Genomic DNA, 22,518 nt, shown 5'->3' with positions numbered 1-22,518 from the left:
CATTTCTCCTTAACACCCAATCTGAAACGGCGAAGCATCTCAATCGGGTTAGCAGCAACCTCCGGATCATATCGCAACAAATCAGTAAACATCTTGTAATACTCATTAGCTGACATATTTCCTTGCTTCAAATGAGTAAACTCTTGTTTCTTACGATCAATATACTCAGGAGGAATGAACCTTTTTCGAAACAGTTCTTTAAATACTCCCGAATCTGCAATCTCTGCTGGGGTCAACAGGTAAGACTCTTGTCTCCACCAGGATGCAAGCTGCTCTCCCAAAAACCAAGTAGTCGTCTCGACCCACATATCAGGAGGAAGATTCCCCTGACTCTGCATCACTAGAAAGGTCTTCTCAATATGATTAAGCCATTTTTCTGCCCCATCATGACCTTCATTTCCAATGAAGTGAGTCAACTTCGGGTTATATACTATCTCAAGAGGTGTCCTCTGGGGAGTACGGAATGCAGACCGAATGGCAGATACTATAGTTTCCCCTAATTAAGCAATATCGGGGAAACTAGGTTCAGCTGATTGACGGGGCTATATACGAGGCGGCATAGTTCTGACATAAGACATCACAAAGATTAGAACATTCAAGAATTATACAGGACTGCTAAACCTAGGCTCTGATACCAAACTGACACACCCCGACCGAGATCAAGGCATGCTGACCATCACGTGAGAGTGACGTAGTCATGTGCACAGTGCGGAAGCGATAAAGATAAGAATTATACGAATAATTAAAAACCAAATTACAAGAGTGCACTACTAAAGAAGAAGTGATAAGAGTTAGTTACAACAGTAAACACTTCTAATCAGAGCAAAAGTCTAGGTGCAGTCCAGTAGGACAAGTACTAGTTACACAGTACCAGGAATGTCCTACTATTATTTAGATAAGTCAGAATTGTCGACGTCTTCAAGCCACCAACAACAAGCTTACTTAAAACCTAGAGGGGCGCAAAATAGAAAACATGAGTGGGGCAAAAACAAATGTTTTACAAAATCATTTCATTTATCAACATAACTAACCCCTCACTGTAAAACATGTATAATTTTTCCCAGAATCAAGATATAAGCATATACATAAATATATATGAAATCATATCAATTCAATCCAATCCATATAATCATTTTCATATATATGTCATGCCAAGATATAATAGAATAAGCAATTCAGGTAAGAATAATTTCATAGAAATATAACATGTGAGCCGGAACCCTTATGGTAGTCTGTACGGCTGAATTCATAGCTCAAAAATCACTCTAGCTGAAGTCACTACTATGACCTATACAGCAATATACTGCACAAGAGTCGGAACCAAACAAAAAGGTCTATACGACAATAATGGGTGTAATATAATCATGCTCAATACCATTCTCACATAATAGCTGGGCGATAAATCGCTAGTCACCTACGAGTCGGAACCATAAATAAGGTCTGTACGACAAGACTGTGCACCTAAATTGGATCCAATATGAGCATATGGTACGGGAGGTGACATAATAAACAGGTATGTGCCATAATCTGGCTAAATCACAATCACCCTAAGTGCAATGTTATGAGCTCAACATTATTCAATCACATATCGTATCATCGATGATTCACATAACCAAACACAACTTACCTGAATTTACTTGAGCGTCCACAACACCACATTTATATGTATAAATCATCACATACCAATTCATGTATGAATTATAAACTTATATGCATGGCATTATGGCATAATATCATTTAAACACATATTTCTGGGAAAAATATCAAGTACATAATATGTACTGAAAACCAAAAGCCCACTCACTGGTATGTCGAAGGGCCGTAGCCCCCAAGTCGCCCTTGGATACGCTCGTCCTCGGGAAAGTCTCACATATATGCGAATTAACTATAAAAACGTTATTTTAAAGCACATAGGCAAAACTAGCTAATAACTTCTCATACATAGCTCAAAATGGCTATATGAATATACTACAGGGACCTACACAACCTTAGGATCATCCCCAAATTTTTAGAAAAATTTTTGGACCCCTCACGCGCCGCCATGCGCCGACGAGTGCACGGCAAGACGCGCGGCCACGCACAGGGAATCCTGACGGATTCCCTAACTGCTGTTAGGAATATTCCATTAAGCCTAACAGTAACCGTCCAAACTAATTGACGGCGTCAACATATTCCGTCAAAACTGACGGAATATTCCCTTTTCTTCTCTGGTAAGTCGCTGGTTTCTAGGTAAAACTTTAAAATCACTATTCTCCTTCGATTTTTCACCATTTTTCATGAAATTGGTACCAAAATGAAGCTAATAACATGCAGAATCACGTTATACAAGTTTCAAGGCTTAAATTCTACTAGATTTTCCCCGAGAAAGGTCGATAGCTGGGCTTACCTAGAAACACGTCAATCTCAGTCCTCTGACATCCAAATCCTTCCAATGAAGTACCTCGAGACTCGTGAGGACCTCCTGAAGCTTCCTAAGTCCTTAGAGTTCCCTGAAACACAAGGTTTTATGTGTGCATGAACAATGCACGGGGTTAGGGTTTCTCAAGTTTTCGAAGCATTTACGTCCAAACAAGGGCACCAATATACTCAGGAGGTTACAATGAGCAAAAACCTTACCTTTAAAGCTTCGATCCGTGCCTGAAAGGGGGAGTTCGAAGCTTGTTTGTAAGAAAGAGGGAAGAGAGAGAGAGTCCGAGAGATGAGAGAGAGGGCACGAGAAGGAGATAGAAGGTGGGTGGGTATGTGTGGTCCAAAAGCCACCAATCATAACTAAGAGAACACTTAGTTCTAATTGGTTCCAATAATAGAGGAATATAGCTAATTGGTCCACACTCTTAAGTCTAAACCACAACATCCATAATAATTCTCAACGTCCAAGGGTAATTCCATCATTCCACATCGTTGAAAATTATATATTTGGGACGGGCTGTGACAATTAATGTACAAGTCTAAAAAATGTGAAAGCATATATAAACGTGCAAAGTTCTTCAACCTTGAATGCAACTCCCTTCATTTTGTATATCCTTGAGCATTTGGTATTTTATAGTAATGTACTAATGTTTTTCCATTAGGCTCTTATTTTGGAGTATGTAATACTTGAAAGGCAAATGTTTTTATTTATTTATTTATGTTTTGAAGTAAATATTTGTGTGACAATGTGGTATGCATATACTACTTTAGTATTGTGTTTTCTATTTTTTTTTTGGGTCAAATTATGTTTTTCATTTTCATTATTTATTGATTTAAAATATATTTTCTTTAACCGGTAAAGGGTCGGGTCATATTACCTGATAATTTTAATGGGTTAATTTCGAGTCGGGTCATATTACCTTATATTATTAATGGGTCAATTTCGAGTTGGGTCATATTACCTATTTACTTTAATAGGTGTTACACGACACGATTCATTAAGATATCGTGTATGACACGAAAATGTCACGAACATAAAAAACACTACACGAATGCTAGGTCTAGATGAGAGAGACTCGTAGGAGGAGGGGAGGTGAGAGAAAGAAAGATGAGAGAGAACGAGGAGAAATAGGAGAGGAATTGGGAAGGGAGTACATATTAAGAGTAAAAAGTAGTGGGTTTGGAATTTAAAAACTCTAAAAACTCACTTTTTGTATTATTTAGAAGTAGACTAATTTTCAAGTTAGTTTTGAGTTCTGTTTTTCAAAACATGTGAGTTCTGTTTTTCAAAACATGCCTACCAAACAAGTATTCAATTTGTAAAACTTTAAAAGTGTTTTTGAATCTAAAAAGTTAGATTCAAGTAGAATACCAAATAGACCTTAAGCCTTCTAATGATATCATCATTTTGCAAAGGAGCCAATAATAGTCAAAGGATAATGCTAGGGACATTAAATTTGTAGAGAAAGTTTTAGAAACTAAGAGACATGGAAGTTGATGATTGATTTATTACTTAAACATTGATAAACGTGTTTATTCCTATTGATGACACATCATTTGTTTGTAAATTTAGTCTCCCTAGCATTGTAATTGCACTAGAATCAGCTCGGAACCGTAACGGCGAATGAAGGAAAATATGTTGACTGGAATGGGTAGAAAAGCCAGTAAAATGATGGGATTGTTATAATTTGTATTTAGTTATGTTTTAATGGACTTAATAATGTCGCAAAATTAACAAGAAGATATAATGCTATATTTATCACCTAATTGTATCATCATTTGTATCATCTCTTTAATAGATATAAGTCCTGCTAACGTATATAGATCTTATTTTTATTAGGGAGATAATATAGATTATAGTTTAAATAAATAATAAAAATAGTATTTTTGATATATTTTAGGGATAGCAGATCCGCTACCATGCCATATCGGATATTCAAAAACAATTATATTTGTCCCTTCCTGTAATTGTATTGTGATACGTGGAGTAACCGTTTTTCTCCTCTTTATCAACACCCCTTCCCCCCTACCTTTTACGCTTTTCCTTTTTCCTCTCCCCTCTCTGCTTTCTCTGTTCTCCTTGCTTTTCCTTTTCCTTGTTATGCTCAAGAGGGTCAGATATGGCCGTTGATTTCATGGGTTACAGAAACACCAGCAGCAGCAGCAGCTTCTCCGCCAAGTTGGAAGAGAACGCCGTGCAGGAAGCGGCTTCCGGCCTCGAGAGCGTCGAGAAGCTTATCCGGTTGCTGTCGCAGGCGCAGCAGAACCAGCACCAAGAGAAATATCCGTCGACGGCTATGGACATGGATTGCAGAGCCGTCGCCGACGTCGCCGTTTCCAAGTTCAAGAAGGTCATTTCTCTTCTCGGTCGGACCCGGACCGGCCACGCGCGGTTCCGGCGAGCCCCTTTGACTGTGAATTCCGGGTCGTCTTTCCAACCCCAATACCAGAGCCATAGCCAAGACATCGTCGTCAAGCAAGCTCCTTTAGAGTCCACCAAAGTTTACCATGCGACGCCGATCCAGCAGATCCCGCCTTCTCATCACCATCACCACAGTATGGTGCTCGAGAGCACTATGGACTCCTCTAACACTATAAATTTCTCGTATTCGGCTGCGACGTCGTTTATGTCGTCGTTGACCGGCGACTCCGATAGCAAGCAACCAATGTCGTCTTCGGCTTTTCAAATTACCAATTTATCCCAGGTTTCCTCAGCCGGAAAGCCGCCGCTTTCCTCCACCTCGCTGAAGCGGAAGTGCAGCTCCGAGAACTTGGGCTCTGGGAAGTGCGGTGCTGGATCCTCCGGCCGCTGCCATTGCTCCAAGAAGAGGTGGGTCCCTTTCTCTTTCCAATCTTTTAATCAAAGTTTAGCTTCTGATTAACTTAATTAATCCCTCTCTTAATCTGTTGACTAAATTGAAATTCTGGATTGTGGGTTTCGTTACAGAAAGCTGAGACAGAAGAGGGTTGTAAGAGTTCCAGCTATAAGCTTGAAGATGGCGGATATCCCACCCGACGATTACTCCTGGAGAAAGTACGGACAGAAACCCATCAAGGGATCTCCACATCCAAGGTAGAACTTCGATCCAAAGCTTCGATCGTTCGAACTAAATCACTTCAGTTGAATTTTTTTGCCTCCCCAAACTCTGAACTATTGGGAGTTTATACTCTGTTCTTCAGTTCTTGTTCTGATTTGTGTAAATTATCAGGGGATACTACAAATGCAGCAGCGTAAGAGGATGCCCGGCTCGAAAACACGTAGAGAGAGCTCTGGACGATCCGGCAATGCTAGTGGTTACCTACGAAGGCGACCACAATCACTCTCTCTCAGTTGCAGAGACCTCCAATCTCATTCTAGAATCTTCTTAGATCATCAAAGTTGAATCTTTTGTGTTTCGGTTTATTTTTTTTTATCTTCTTTTTGCTTTGGGAGGGGAATTAGTACAGTGATGGTAGTTTTACAGTTCAACTCGGACTGACTCGGTCGGACTCAGTTCCATCTCGAAGGAGATGATGAGTTGAGTCAAATTAGTTCATTGTCCTGTACAATATGGGGATTCCCTTTCTCTTCAAACACTGTGAATTAAATCTTATTTAAAACAAAAATAGAAACAAGGATGGTGGATTTGGTATTATAGATGTAGATTCGGAAAATACGTTGTCCTGCCTAACTGATCTAACCTACATTAATAGTGATTAGTGTAATAGAGTGATTAGTGTAATTGATTATAAAAAGAAGAGAGTGGGTGTTGGGGACTGTTCATTCCAAGTTGATGTTTTTTGTATTTGGATTGATTGCTTTTGGGAGCATTTTGGCTCATCACCCATAAATTACATAAATTAGAGTGTATGTTCATCTTACACGTAATCAATTGACACGTATCATTTCACTTAATCTTAATTAATTTTTTTCAAAATTGAAAAACTAACATTTAATGTGAAACTTAATTAGAGTTAAGTGAAATGACACGTGTTAATTTATTAGGTGTATGATAAGCATACATTATAGTTTACGATGGTGAGCAAAAATGATCTCATTGCTTTTACTTTGGTTCTTGTCTTGGATGGATCATGATGCCTACTTTTTCCCCCATCACCCAAGTTTAGGTTTTTTCTTTTTCTTTTGAATGAAATAGTGTGGGGAAAGGAGAAAATTCAAAGAAATGAAAGGGATCGGGTCAAAGAAATGTAAAGAAGTGGACCAACATGTCGTATTTGTGACGGTTGACCAAAGGCAACTTGTGGGGTTGGCAGTTGGCTGGTTGGGAACGGCTAATTGGGTATTTTGATTTTCCAGCGAGGCTAATTGGGTATTGGTAGAGGTGGGATTATTTAGAGAGAGTGTGTTTTCCATTTGGTTCCTGAGAAAATGGTTGGATGAATTTGAAGGGAATTGAGGAGAAAATTCTTGGTCTACAAAAGGGGTTGCAAAGTCTTTCAAAGACAAAGATTGTGTTTTTATTTTTATTTTTTGAATAAACGATATAATTTATATGAAAGAGAAGGTGGACGAAATTAGTCTTACAACGGGATAATATAATACAAATTCGTCTTTAGTGAGAATTGAACTTAAAATATTTCACTTACAAGTAAAGAAGACTACTATTAGACCGTGGTATTAAGTGATAAAGATGGTGATAGAGTTGAAGCTTTTGATGTGGGTCGGAAAATTAGAATCCAGATCCTCCGAATCCTTTTTATGAGAATTGTAGAGATTCGTGAATCATATTCGTTAATCGTACATCGTGCGGTTAGAAATTATTTTAAATATTTTTATTTAAAATTAAATACAAATAATACCTAATAAAAATTAATCATACAATGTACAATAAACGAAGATAATTTACATAATTTACAGAATTCGAGATTCTTACCAAAAGATCCGGAGAGGATCAGTTGGGGAAAATTAAAGCTCAAGTCAAAGTTTGTGGGTGGGCAATTATTGTTATTTATTAATATATTTTTTGCAATGCCTTTGCCTCAAAGGTGGAGGTAGAAGGAGTAGGAAAAGTAATGTTCAAGTCAACATTTGTGGGTGGGCAATTCATCATTTTGACCACGTATGGGCCCCAATTGGTGTGGGTTTGCACTAGTTTGTTCTTTGTTTGCATTTGGGATTGCCTAAAAAATAAAACCTCTAAGTATCTATGGTCCCCAAGGTGCTCCATCGTTGTCAATTCCTCATCATTTACATGTGGCTAGCTCAAATACACAAGCTCAATCCCATAAATTTCAAGCACAAATCAGTCGACGTTATGACAAAATTCTTGAATGTGATTGTAATATTGTCACATGATTGTAATGGTTTTTTTTTTTTTTAAATTGCTCTGAAAAAAAAAATATACTACACTAGTAGTTAATAATTAAATTACAGAATCTTGATTCATTTGAATGATCTTGTACAGGACGAGAGTAAAACTATAATAATAGTTAGATGGCCTAGTCTTCTAAGTAGTTTAGCTCGCCTAAACCTTCTACACTAGTTCATTTCTTCAATATCAAATATCGATTTTCTTACAACTAAAATAAAATAAAACATGTTATATATACAGAAATGAATTATAATGTAGCGTAATTTTCCTAATAAGATAATTTTTAGAGAAAGACAATGACTTTTTGTTCCATTTATAAATAAGGTCTTGCACTCATAAATGGTCGCTTTGATGGATATATTTCTTCTTTAACACATTGCTTTTCAAGTATAAACCTTTCTTATTTGTAGTGTAGCTTAAAATCGCTTGAAATGAAAAACAACAAAAAAGTCTTGCACCCGACAAGGGGCATTTATCCTCTTGAAGAATCAAAGATTACACTTTGACTCGTTTATATGACCACCCATCTTATAAAAAGAATTAAAAAGAATATTCTTAATTGCGGGAAAACTACGACACCTTCAAATTTAGGAGTGCGTTCCGCTTATTTTAGTTTGGTTATGTAGTAGCAAAAATGCGTCATCTTTAGTCCTGACGAATTTATCTTTGATCAAAGATCAAAGTCTTATCATGCCCCTATGAGATTGAGAAGTGGTTTGGCCAATGGATCTCCGATGCCTAAGTTGGTTTATCTAAAAAGAGTAAGAACTTGTTTGGATTTGCTTTTAAAATAATTGAAAGCGTTTCTGGTAAAACTGTTTTTAGAACAAATCCTTAGTAAAAATGCAAGTAAATCATGGAAAAACACTTTAAATGCTTTCTGAAATAATCACATAATTGGCGTTTCTTGCAGAAAGCACTTTAAGTGCTTTTGGAACCCAAAAACATTTTCTCTAAAAGTGTTTTCAATCATTTTAGAAGTACATCCAAACAAACCCTAAGTGTTTAGAGCTTGTATGCATAGTAAAAAGCTTACCAAAATTTGGAGGAGATGGATGTATTTATAGGAGCAAGTGGCTAACCATGGTATTATTGTTTTGCCCTATACATGGCAGCATCCTATTGGTCAAGGTATGTCATCTATAGGATGCGCGAGGAAATAATATTCCCAAGATATTAATTAGGAGATAATATCTTGGGATAATGGTGAAAGTATCTTTGATTGATTGAGGATTCCTTACTTGATGGAGTTGATTTTCAATTGAGATTGTATTAAAGATAGGATTTAGTATTTAATCCTATCTTTAATACCTTTGACTTTTCCATGCCACGAGCAGAGGAGTTTCGAGCAGTCGTATTCCTCTGCTTGAACTTCTGAGGCTGCTGAGCTGCGTGTGGGAATATTTGTGTGATATGTCCATTTAATGAAGGCAATCTTGTCTTACTTGAGAAAAAAGTTCACGTGTCGCCTTCTGGATTTTTGGGACTATTTTTGGCACCACAAAAGGCCCAACACCTGCTGTAGTTCTTCCACTTAAAGGAAACCAATTGCCACCAAAACCTATTTAAGCTTGCCTTAAGCAGAGGGTTAAATAAATTTAGAGACCAATTTTTCACAACAAGAAAGAGAGAAAACCAAAGGAAATTTATTCCCACTCCCCTAACCTTCTTCTTTGCTTGCCTTTGCAAAGAGTTGTTCGTCTTTTTTTCTACTTAATTTTTTCTGGAGCTTTGGGGCTTGAAATATTGGCTTGGCGTGAGTCGAGGATAGGCATTGTTATGTGGTGTTTCGTCGGTGGTCTCTGTGCGCTACTTCCTTCTGGATCTTCCTTTGTTGGGAAGCCTTCGATTGCCCCCAGCGATGACCTGTGGATCTGTGCTGCCCTTCTTGTGTCATGCTCATTCGTATCACGGCTGCGGTACACGTCGTTTGTTCTTGGCTGACGAGTTGGCTATTTGTGGTTAAATTGGCGTAGATTGCCAATTGATATTGAGTTTGAGCGTTTCTACTTCCTTTTAGATCTGATTTTTCTGGGCGATGGCACCTTGGTTGTCTTTAGTGGTAGTTTGCAGGTTTGTGCTGCTTTTTCGGCTAGCTACGTTACACGTTGTTCGTCTCTGGCTAATGAGCAGGTTTGTCACACCCCAAAATTTGAGGTGTGAGACTAAGAGAAATAAATAGAACAAAGTGGTTGTTTAAGGGTGTAAAACAAATATTAGCTTAAGATTTAGTCAATGAAGATTTAAACTCAACAATTACATTACACCAAATTACAAAGGTAACTGTTTTCCCAAAAAAAAAAAAAAACGTACAAGGGTAACTTTAATAAATAAAGTTAAAAGACTTACACTATGTTTGGATGAGGGAAATAAATTTGAAATTTGAATTAAAGACTGAATTTATAATTTGACATGCACCAATTCCCTTATTTGGGTTCATAAACATAGAAATTTAGAATTTCCGCATGGAAAAAAACTTGGAATTTGGGACTTCCAATTCCCAAGTTTAAATTCCATGTAAATAGGTGTTATTTTCCAATTTCTATGATTGAGAGTTTAAAAACAACAAATTCCGTATTCAATTCCATTGTTTTTTTAAGTTACCCAAACAAGAAAATTCACAAATTCTATAGAATAAAATTCCATCATTTAAATTTCCGTCATTTTAAAATTCCTTAGTAATTTTAAATTTCTTTATCCAAACATAGTGTTATTGTGGTAATACAAACTGCAGAAACGACCTGTATCGTAAAATTCACAAAAAATCATTCGTTTAACCAAAAAGTACGAAAATTTCCAAATTCAAAGTAGACACATAAAACGAAGTTGTGTTAAAATTTCAAGGATTTTCGAGTTCAGGAAGTATAGGAAAATTTAAATCTAAAACAGACATGTTGTTGTTTTGCTTAAAAAAAACAATTTCAGCAGCACCAAGTCACTTTGGAAATAAAACTGATTATGTTCCAAAGGGTAAAAATCTGAAATTTTGCAAAATGAAACCTAGGTAGTAGATAACCACCCACAATTTTAAACATAGTCAAGTTCATAGTGGTTCTCCAAAGGCAATTCATTAAGCCTTACAAATTATACTGAGTTCACAAAAAAACTTCAAGGTTTCTTGCATACAAAAAAAAAAAAAAAAAACACATGCTCAGGTCATTTGGTAAAAGTGTACTTGAGCATAATTTATACAAGCCAAAAGGCAAGTGGTTATATATACATGGTTTTCATTTCTTAGGTAAGTAGAGACACTAACCCATTGTGGCCTACGCCTTCTTAGTCTACAACGCAACAAAAAGATCATTTACAAACTAAGACTAACCATACAAATACTTTGGCAGCTCACCCAAAAGATATACGTCTGGACTCCCTTCTACTAGTCCACACTAGAGCTACAACTCGAAATTCAGCTAGTCAACCCTACCCCACCTGAAAACACATTTTTAGAAAAACGGGTGAGCATAAAATGCCTAGTAGGGTTTTTTTTTTCCAGTAAGTTTGTAGTGATTTAAAATTTCTGGTGCATGCCGAAAAATGATAAGAGTGATTCGAAACAATTTTTATCCACTACTACGTAATCCAACAACGGAATTATGCTCTAAAAATGCTTGGAAGTAACATATGGTAGGAAAACAAAGTTTCAGAGCATTAACATATTTGATAACAACACGATACAACACACAGTTCAAAAACACTTCTTTTGTCACAAGGACAATAAAGCCATTATCATTTAAAGAAACAATAGCACAACTAATCACAAAGATTTTCTTGTATCCCAAACAAGTGACTAGCAGATTGGAAAGAACCGTAATATACTTGGCCAATATATATATGACACGTATTTATCAATTTGATAACTCATTCTCGTAGCCCACACATGGAGCTTTCCTCGGGGAACATTGGGTCATTGTGCCCATAATCAACCAACTTAACGGGTCATTGTGCCCATTCATGCAGTCCTCAACATTCTTAACTGCACATGTATTATACTACTTTCCATCTACTTTCAAAATCAAACATTCATCTCAACATACTTCAAAATCTCATAATGAGTAACATAAAAGGCATGCACGTTAAGAACGAAATCTTGACAGCCTTTCAAAATTATTTTAAACTCCCCCAAAGTTGTAGGAAGAAAATTTAAAATCATTAGACATCAAACCATAGAGAAACATTTGCTTCACTTCTTTCACATAATCGAAAACAGAAAACATTTAAAGTGAGGTTGAAATAGTGCTCAAATGCCAACAATTATTTATCAAGTAAGAATGGAAAATCTAAATATTTTTATGGTTGAAAATTCCCCTACCTCAACAAAATTTGTTGATGTTCAACTCCCACGGTGTTCGTCGACTTGTTCCATTGTCATCTTGTCCTTCTCTTCCTTATCTATAAGGAAGAAAAATCATCACACACTGCTTATACAAAATACCAGACAACATACCCTAATTCAAGGTTAATTGGGGACTTTAATCAAGCACTTGGTGCTCATCTCTAAAACTATAACATGAAATATGATACTTTCCTGTTTCCTACTCCCACCCAAACTAATTCATGGGTTATCAAACCAAATATCAAATAGATTTCCAAGGTAAGAAGTAGATACCTCTAATGGAGGCAAAGGAAGGATCCTCACTTGTCCTAATCTTCACAAATAGAGGAAAAGAAAACTAAATTCCTCTTCCTTAAATTTTCTTCTTGGCAAATTAAAGCTGAAGGAGATGAACATCTTCATCTCCTTCGGCTGGAGAAGAGAGTAGGAAGAAGAGAGTTTTCTAGAAACCCCATTCCCTTTTATCCTAACTTACCAACGCAAGCATTCCTTTTTTTTTTTTTTTTTTAGGGATACACCACTAAATTCTCAGGATACCAAATCATTTACCTAATCCGACAAACATTGGCACAATCCTTTATAAAATAATTTTATTACTTGGGAAACTAGATGAAATGGAAGTTCTGTTATATATATATATATATATATATATATATATATATATAAAATTTTATTTTATCCAAATGTTGGTCTCAAAGTAAAAGATCATTTAATGGACCAAAGGCCAATTGATACAAACCTCAAATAAGGCAAATTTATTTTGCTAACAATAGCCATAAGTAATCCACTCTTAATCACCACCTAAAATTTTCGGGATATTATAGGGTTGCTCGTGGTTGTGACAGGCGTTGACTGCCAATTGAACTTGAGCTCGAGAATTCTTGAGTTTCTTTATGTTTCTGTGTTGCCTGCTCCGGTATAAGGTGGAAGGAACTCCATGCAAGCCAAGTCGAGAGTGAACACTGCGTTGGATTCGGGCCTCGAGTGTTCATCAAAGTGTGGACCCCACCATGGACGTGCACTCACATGTTAGCCTTTCGGGAATGGATGGTTTTCCAGTGCTCTAAGGCGGGGAGAAAATGTTTTCGTGGGGGCTTATAAGGGAGTGCGCTGCCATAACGCCTGGTTTATAGCTAGTTAAGCGATTTTTCGTCGAAAAAAATATTCTCATCAGTTATGTCCTGCTTCAGGACACCTCGTCAAGAGTGCGTTGCTTATTGATGTGCACGAGGAGTTGACTCATTAAGGTAAACTGTTGAACGAAGGTGCTAATCAAGTCTGTAATTTTTTGGGATATTTATGGATCGCCACTAAAAGTTGAGCAGCTCGTCTGAAGTGCATCTCTGTGAGTGGTGGAAGTGTAGTGGACATCAGGCACGAAATTTGAGCCTAAAGAAGTCAAGTTTGCATAAAAACATGTCAAAAACACTGAAAATTGGTGTAGAACACCAAAAAGGGGCTAGAAATGGTCGCCGATATTTTTTTTGGTTGGCCGGTGGTTCAGCTGAACTGATCTGGAGTTGGTCTGGATCGCCTTAGGTCCAAGGAGGTGTGGATTTGGGTCACAGGGGTGGGCCTAACTCGCCTTGTTGCAAGCTGGAGCACCTGGCTTTCTAAGCTTGCATATGGGGAGCAGTGCTTTAAAAATCAGTCTGGAGCTAAGGGATCGCCTAGGAGGTCCTTGGCAATTTGGTTTATTTTTTTATTTTTTTAATATTAATTGTGTGTGTGTGCGCTTTTTTTTTATTTTTATTTTTAAGTTTTATGGTGGTATACTTATGGAAATGGTGTACCTAATTTGCAAATGATGGATTTATTACAAATTCATCTGATTGTGAAATGAATTGGAGCACTTTTGAGGGGATACATACAAATAAAAGAAATATACTAGATACAACAAGGTTAAATAATTTAGTTTATGTCCATCATTCTTGCTCTGCGATCTGTCGTGTGGGAGAACCTCGGTAAATAAGGAGCGCCGTTTGTCGTTGTTTTAGAATTTTCGGTCATCATTTTTCTTCCCTAGGACTATTCAAAGGACATGTAAAAGATTCTAAGAATAGAAACATGTTGGAATATTTACGTATTTAACGGAAGAATTCGAAACATGAATGTGAGAGCATTCTTCGAGCGTTTGAATTAAGTTCTTGATGAAAGCACCAATTAGTGATAGCAAAAATCTGTCATCTTCAGTCTTGATGAATTTGTACCTACAAAACAATCAACACCTTTGATCAAAGTCCAAAGTCTCCTGCGCCTACAAGGTTTGAGGGGGAGAGGGGATTGGGGGGGGGGGGGGGGGGAGGGGGATTGGCCACTGGATCTCCAATGCCTAAGTTAGTTTCTCTAAAAAAAGTGAGTGTTTGGGGCTTGTATGCGTAGCAAAAAGCTTACCGAAGTTTTGAGGAAATGGAGGTATTTATAGGAGGAGATGGCCGGCCATGGTATTAGAGTTTTGCCCTACACATGGTAGCATCCTATTGGTCAAGGTATGTCATCCATACGATGCCCGAGAAAATAATATTCCCAAGATATTATTTAGGAGATAATATATTGGGATAATGGTGGGAGTATCCCTAATTGATTGTGAAGAGGATTCCTTATTTGATGGATTTGATCTTCAATTGGGATTGTATTAAATATAGGATTTAGTAATTAATCTTAACTTTAATACTTTTAACATTTCCAGCCATGAGCAGGGAGCTTTGAGCAATTGTGTCTATTGCCTGAACTTCCAAGGTTGTTGAGCTACGCGTGGGAAAATTTGTGTATCCTATCTATTTAATAAGGGCAATCTTGTTTTTCTAAAGAAAAAGTCCACGTCTTGTAGGCTCCACATGTTTGTTTTTTCAATTTATAAAGGAGAAACACAATTATTTTGACTTGATTTTTTTGGTTTAGTTTGGTTTGGTTTCGATTTTTTTTTCAAAGTTCTTTTTATAATAGCCCAAAAATTGGAGAGAAAATGAAGAAAAAAAAAATTTAGGTAATAAGACTCTCAATATATTTGTGTCTGAAGTTGGGTTATCTAGTCTTATATTGACTTTAGGCTAATAATTGATTTAGAATTCCATTAGAAAATGAATTCCAAACATAAAAAATCAAAATAAAATTATATTTCACTCATTTCGGTTATTTAACCACCAAAATTGAAACCAAACCAATAATTTCAGTTCGATTTTTTATCAGCGTTTTTTTTTTCTTTTGATTTTTAGTTATTCGAGCTACTCTTACGGGTTTAGGTTTTCAGAAAGTAATTTAGATAGAGTGAAATTGGAAAAATCCGTTTCCGTCATCTCATGAGAAAAGTTGAGGATTTTACCTCTCGAGCCAACGCGTGAATGATATGCATAATCTGACAACCACAACGTGGGGTAGGTGAAGCCTTGTATGACAGGCCAACACAGAAAGCCGCTTCAGTTGAACTCGTGCATCAGACATGCCAACCATGGAAATAAGAGCTCTTAACCTCATGCCAAGCAGTCCATTAGTGTGTACTAATGGAGCATGCACTCTATAAAATCGCTTAGCCACAAGCCTAACCCACGACACCATTAGCGATCTAGAGGACTCTTAGGGCTGGTTTGGTATTGTTGTGCTTTGAAAAAAAACTACTGTGAGAATAAGCGGCTGTGCTGTGAGAATAAGCGACTGTGAAATAAATTAGCAGAGTGTTTGATAAATTTTTTTGTAAAAGTGCTTTTGGAAAAAAAAAAAAAGCAGTCTGATAGTGGGTCTTTTCATTAAAGGAGCATTGTAGCTCCGTGTGTTTTGAAAAAAAACTAGTTTTCCAAAGTTGCAAATAGCAGCTTCAGCTCTTTCTTTTGATTTCAGCTTATTCTCACAACAGCTTCCAAAATAAGTCTTTTTTTCAGTTTACCAAACACCTAAAACCCTCACAGTTTTTTTTCATGGCTGTTTTTTTTTTAAGCACCTCACTCCCAAATCACCCCTTAATTGCGTCATTCATCACTGCTTCTATTCAAACAATTAATTGACTTGATGAATGAGATAACAATTCATACCATAATAGATGACCTACGAGCTAAACTCGTGCTCCGCTTCACCACTATAAGAGGGACTTCACCTTCAAACATAATCATGGGAGGTAATTGTTCTTTTACTTAGCGAAGAAACTTTAGCACTTAAATTCTCATTGATCTCCTATGTCTACCTACGCACATTTTATCTTTGGACTCACAACCTACACACCTTTTATCTTTGGGCTCACAATATACTTACGTAACAAGAACTTTACGTATCTTTTTATTTATTGGCTTAACTGGCACAATTGAAATTTTACAATGTGTTGAATTTCTTCCCACATACTCTAAATAACGTGACAATGTTCGATCATTTTATATTTGAGTCTACTTTTAACCTTATTTATTACTACCAAGCAAGGTAATAACACGTTTGGTGAATAAATTGATGACTTTAACACTATTCTTTTAAAAAGGGATATTCTTGTCAATAAAAAATCCTTTCATTTTAGTGAGTCCATAGATGGATACACACCTACTAATAAATGTTATAGCTATTAGCACTACAGTCTACTCCAGCTGTCAATGAAATGTCTTAAATTCTTACCATGTGACTTACTACAAACAAACCATGAACCACTCCATTATCTTTGTATAAAAAAAATAATAAAAAAGCACCCCGAATGTATATTGTTGAGCAAAAAAACTTTTAATTCAAAGAAAATAAATAAATAAAAAACAAGTGACTTATAGGTTAGTTGGTTAAGAACATTTGCATAAGCACTCAAGAACCCAGATTCGAATATCTCTCTCCATAGTTTAGATGAATTTTTAGTGTAGATTTGTTAAAAAAAAAAATACAAAAAACTTTTGAAGGCCCAATTTAGTCACTTCCATGGGCTATTATGGGTTTAACTCGCTAGAACGCCATGTCGTAAAACCCTTGCTTTAGACCTTAACGCGAAGCTGTTCGCAACTTCTCGCGTCCACTGAGTAAGCAACCAACCGTCCCGCAACCTCCCATCCAAAAGGCGGCGATGGGTTGCTTCTCCGTCTCCATTCCCGTAGTCCGCCTATGAGATTCAAAATCCCCAATCTACCCCTTCTCCCTCCCAAAACCCTATATCCCCTAACCCCTAAATCTCACATGGCCTCTCTTCTCACCGCCGCAGAATCCCAAATCCGAACCCGAACTCTCCATTCGGCCCCACTGCAAGACCTCGACGACTCCCTCTGCTCCGACCACCACCAACAACAAGAAGAGCAACAACAGCAGACCTTCGCCGTTACAACGCCGTTGCGCTGCTTGACTGGCGAGTCGCGCATCGAGCGGGCATGGGCTCACTGGTCGAAACTGGGGCGGCCCAAACTGATTGTGGCGCCAATGGTGGACAACTCGGAGCTCCCGTTTCGTATGCTCTGCCGTAAGTACGGGGCCGACGCCGCCTACACGCCGATGCTCCACTCTCGCATTTTCACCGAGAGTGAGAAGTACCGGGAGCAAGAATTTACCACTTGCAAGGTAAATTTACTTTAATTTGGTGATTAATGTAGTAATTTTTTACTATTTGGTGGATTAAATTTTGAGAGTATTGCAGGAGGACCGTCCATTATTTGTTCAATTTTGTGCCAATGATCCTGAAGTTTTGTTGGAGGCTGCAAAGAAAGTGGAGCCTCATTGTGATTATGTGGACATTAATTTGGGGTAATTGCTTATCTAATCCCAGATAATTATTCTTTTGTTTATGAATGAAATTAGTGTTAACAATTCCGAAATGTTCAATTGTCCAAGTGAATTTTTGTTTACTTGTTGTCCAAGTGAATTTGAGTTCCCAAATACCCTTTTGAGTTAGTATGACATTTAGGGATTGGAATCCACGGATTGTTAGTTAATGTGTGGATTCGTGTTCAGGTGTCCTCAGCGTATTGCGAGGAGGGGGAATTACGGAGCTTTTCTAATGGATAACCTTCCTCTTATAAAATCTCTGGTAGAGAACTTGGTTCAAAACCTGAATGTGCCTGTGTCGTGCAAAGTCCGAATCTTTCCAAATTTAGAGGATACAATCAAGTATGCTAGGATGCTTGAGGATGCGGGTTGCTCACTTTTAGCTGTCCACGGCCGGACCAGAGATGAGAAAGACCAGAAGAAAGTCCGGGCCAACTGGGACGCCATCAGGGCCGTCAAGAATGCTCTCAGAATCCCCGTCCTTGCCAATGGTAACATCAGGCACATGGACGATGTTCGTGACTGTTTGGAAGCAACTGGTGCTGATGGGGTGCTTTCCGCAGAGTCTCTTCTTGAGAATCCAGCTCTCTTTGCTGGGTTTCGAACTGCTGAATGGGCAGCCGAGAATGAAGAAACTAAGAAAGATGGGATACTGGACCAGGCAGATCTTTTGGTGGAGTATTTGAAGCTTTGTGAACAATACCCTGTGCCTTGGCGGATGATTCGTGCTCATGTGCACAAGATGCTGGGGGAATGGTTCCGAATTCATCCACACATAAGAGAAGATCTCAATGCACAAAATAGACTCACTTTTGAATTTCTTTACGGTATAGTAGACCGGCTGAGAGAGCTGGGGTCAGGTATTCCACTTCATCTAAAAGAAACTACTGCTGCAACTGTTTCTGCAAATGGGTCGTCTACTTGAACTTTGGGATACTGGTTGAATTTTCGTCGTTATTTTCTTTGAGATTATAAGGTTACCAATGTTGTAATGTTAGATTATAAGGTGCACCTCCCTATTATACTGCATTCTTTTGTTATTGCTGATTGATTAGCGTATCTCAGTCTACGCGCCCTAAAAAAATCAGTTGTATTAACATCCCATTGAGTGACTTTATGTTTTGAGTTTGCTTCGTGTTTCGATACCCGAATGAGGGCTTGTTCATGTTTATTTGATTCCTCTTGAGTCTTGAATTTTTTGTCCGAATTCAGTCTCTTCGATTCACAAATACCCAATCTTTAGGGTTCGCCATTTTCATTCGATGTATTGTACACAAGATTTCGACTAATGTACGAAGTTCGTTAGTACTTTCTTAACCAAATGTTCGCCATAAACAGCTCTTTCGAATTTCTTAGCTCCGCCTGGCTTCTCTCTGCAAAAGTCCAAGGCTCCACTGCTGTGTCAAAATTTGTCTGTTAAACAACATGAAGCATGTAGAGAGGGGATTAGCACCTAAACACGATTAACAGAGAAAACAGAAACTGAAAGAAGTGAGAAAGCATTACAAGACGAAAGGTACCGGCTAATCTCATTCCTCATAGAGATATGCTACACAGACCCGGTATTTTGGAGAGGAATTGATAACTTGATGCAAAGTAGACTCGTATAAACCATTTGAGTAAATCTGCACTCATCCCAGTGAGAGTAGTGACTTGATACTTAATCCAGGAGTTGGTACAGATATTAGGAACACCTAATTACACACATTAATTTTACCTTTAGCATGCCTCCGATATTGCAGACAAATGTTCCGAGGACTGGAGGAGCGGATATCCACTCATCGGACAGGTTTCTCACCTTCAACAAGTCATTCAACTTAACTTCTATGGAAACTAGAGAGGCGGGATACAAACAGCATATAAAACTAGTACCTGAAGGGCAGTTATATCGTCATCCTGACTAACCAATGTCAACAACCCTGTAATGCAACAATTTAGAAGACCGGGATTTATTGATTTTCCTAGCCCACGACTTGCTGAAGGTGAAGAAGATTTGCCATCATCAGTGTCAGCTCCACGGGAATTGTTTGGCCGCCAGAAATGAACAAAACGAGAGCAACAGGGAAAACAAGAGGAAATGACGTCAGTAACATATAAATTAGATATAAAGGGAAGTGCAAGCATCTTAAGCAGCATTACAGATCACCATCCGACATCATTTATGGGAATGTCTGAGCCATTTGTAGAGCATGCACCTGGGTAACCAATAAGACGCATCACCCAAAATGCATCTCCAGCTCTATCACCTTCAAATTCATATGGTGATCCACTCAGTGCTGAAGCATTGGAAGGAACCGAGAAACAAAAGCCTGTAACCAGGAGAATATGAAAAGATAAAGCGTCGAAAAAATGGAAAAAGTTTGTTATCCATGGAAAACATTCCTGTGCAGATCGAGGCTGATATATTCCTCCATTAGTACCTTAAATTCGGGGGATTATCTGGCATGCACAAAGGATCATAAGGCGAAATGAACCACTTCAGTAACACTATGCAAGAATCAGTCGTGAAGTCTTTAGTAAGCTCGAAAGAGAATAAACATGGAGTATATAGACCCAGCAATAGATACATAGTCACAATTCAATGTCCAAAACATTATCAACTTATTTGTATACTGTTGAATGAGTCAAGAGCAGCATTGCAAAATCCAAACATAAACGAATTTTGTTCAATGGTGATCGGGACGACGGGGTGTTCCATGCCGCCACTCACTACGCAGAACTTTTCTCCTTAAATTTGATCAGTAGTCCTTAATCTTAAAGTAGGCTGAGCTAGACTTGTGCAAAAGCTCTGCTACTCTAACTCAACAAAGGTGACCTAACTATTTCATATTCGATGTCATATCAGCTCTGCTTTTCATATTAGATTGACAACCTTTTTGTAATCGAGATAAGTACACAAAATATATACTTGATCGAATGCTTATATTCAGTAGGGAAGGCCTTAATTTGTACGTACCATTGGTTAGGTCCTTCCATTGGTTTTTCAAGATCTCCATACATCCCTGGTTCCACTTCTTTATAGCACTATTACATGTGAAACAAAGTGGTGATCAGTTAAGGATAAAAAGAAAAGTACACAAGTGCATATTATTCGCATTACTTTTACAATGGCTAAAAACGATTTTAAATAGCTAATTACTTTTGCAATGTTTAACAGAAAAACTTAAAAGCGTTTATAAAATCAAGACATACATCAATAGCTTCATGCATGTCAATACATCAAAAGCTTCATGCACGTCAGGTTCACCTTTGGTAATATCCTCTCTCTGATATCGTCTCCATGGAGAATCAAGCCTTCTCTTAATACAAATCACACATACACTAATCATATATCATAAAATTAAGGGATCTTTAACGAAAAGCTCCAAATACTGTTCACTTTAACGAAAAACCACATTTTTGCATTAAAAAGTCAATCCTGATACTATTCACTTTACCTTTGATTTTGTCTTTATCGTTAAAACTCAAAGTTTTCAAGCTCTTTTCATTAATTTTCCTTAAAATTAATCCTCATTCACAAAGATGCATATATATATATATATATATGTCTATATAATTATGGGTAATATTAGGGAGACCAAACTTTTAAACCAAATGATTGGCTACTAATAGGAAATAAACACGTTAATCGAAACTTCATTAATTATTCAATCATCAATAATCATATCATTTGGCTTACACAATTTAGTTTAAAATTTTGGTATCCTAGAAAAGTTAAAAAATACTCGGTAAAAGAAATACTCCGACATTTTGATGTTGAGTTTTTCTTCATATGTTGGTTATCCAGGTGCATGCTCTACAAATTTGTGTATGCACCTGTATCCACTATCAGCAGACATTTTGATGTTGAGTTTTTCTTCATATGGAAGTTCAAAAACCTTTCGTGTCAGATTCTTGACTAGTTTCAGCAAGTCTTAGGAATACCATGTCCTTTCTGCCAAATTACAGAATTAGGAAACAGAAATGGCAAAGCTCAATTTGAGAGAATTTCATTCAAAGTACCACATATAAAAAGCCAGCTTCTTTGAAAGCTCGATCCAATTGTCTGAGTACTGGAGAAATTTTTCATTATGACGGGGAATACGAGTAGTACACCACGTGTTTTTATAGAAATGATCAAAATTTTTATTTTTTAAATTATTAACTTTTTAACACATATATTCTATTATTTGTAAAGTGATATATGGTGTACCACTTCGTGTAACGATCACATTGAAATATCTCTTTGGATCCTGACCCCTTTCTAGATCATCGGATTCCGCCAAAAGAGGACCAATATCTTATTAAGATTCAAAATTAAAGGACATTGAATATCAGAGTGCGCAACGAACAAGATTACAAAATAATAAAAATATTATTAAACAACCGAGAATGCCGAGACGGCTACAAAAACCCTAGAGACTACATTGTGAATGACTTATTTTCTAATGAATAACAAGCATGCTATTTATAATAAACTAACCCTAACCCTAAAAGGTAAGAAACTGAAACCCTAATACTAACGGGCTAAGCCCAGAAAACCAAACATTAAACCTAAATAATAATATTTTCCAACAAAATCATGATAGGATATTTTAATTGGTGACTATCTTAGTCATTTAGAAATTAAGGGTTATGCTTGTTTTTACTAATGTTGTCCTTAGTGAGTTAGTAGTGGATTGTCCAGCTTGCACTCTCGGGGTCCAGTTCCTTTAAATGGAGCAATAGCTCTCTTTCTTTTGTAACGAATATATTGGGAAAAATATTATAAAAATC

General features: G+C 37.3%; 2 protein-coding genes, 1 long non-coding RNA gene and 1 pseudogene across 3 annotated transcripts; 2 read left to right on the top strand and 2 right to left on the bottom strand.

Annotated features, from left to right (window-relative positions):
- Positions 1–4,387: 4,387 nt before the first annotated feature.
- On the top strand, positions 4,388–6,044 carry LOC126605777 (probable WRKY transcription factor 7). Its single transcript, XM_050273211.1, has 3 exons — positions 4,388–5,239; positions 5,357–5,482; positions 5,619–6,044. Exons 1-3 carry the CDS (start codon positions 4,530–4,532, stop codon positions 5,776–5,778), a joined length of 996 nt encoding a protein of 331 aa, XP_050129168.1. The 5' UTR covers positions 4,388–4,529; the 3' UTR covers positions 5,779–6,044.
- A 4,782-nt stretch (positions 6,045–10,826) lies between these two features.
- LOC126605387 (uncharacterized) lies at positions 10,827–12,462 on the bottom strand. The gene is made up of 3 exons (XR_007616936.1): positions 12,328–12,462; positions 12,031–12,110; positions 10,827–11,150 (listed from the first exon to the last, which is right to left on the bottom strand). It is a non-coding gene; the product is annotated as an uncharacterized LOC126605387 (long non-coding RNA).
- Positions 12,463–16,966: 4,504 nt separating this feature from the next.
- Positions 16,967–18,970, top strand: LOC126605536 (uncharacterized). The gene is made up of 3 exons (XM_050272953.1): positions 16,967–17,559; positions 17,636–17,742; positions 17,950–18,970. Exons 1-3 carry the CDS (start codon positions 17,113–17,115, stop codon positions 18,686–18,688), a joined length of 1,293 nt encoding a protein of 430 aa, XP_050128910.1. The 5' UTR covers positions 16,967–17,112; the 3' UTR covers positions 18,689–18,970.
- A 78-nt stretch (positions 18,971–19,048) lies between these two features.
- On the bottom strand, positions 19,049–22,070 carry LOC126602858 (probable 2-oxoglutarate-dependent dioxygenase At3g50210; annotated as a pseudogene).
- Between the last annotated feature and the right edge of the window lie 448 nt (positions 22,071–22,518).

This window comes from Malus sylvestris, chromosome 15 (genome assembly GCF_916048215.2).
Source record: "Malus sylvestris chromosome 15, drMalSylv7.2, whole genome shotgun sequence".
In the NCBI taxonomy this organism is placed as follows: domain Eukaryota; kingdom Viridiplantae; phylum Streptophyta; class Magnoliopsida; order Rosales; family Rosaceae; genus Malus; species Malus sylvestris.
This window is presented reverse-complemented; position numbering and strand designations above follow the sequence as displayed.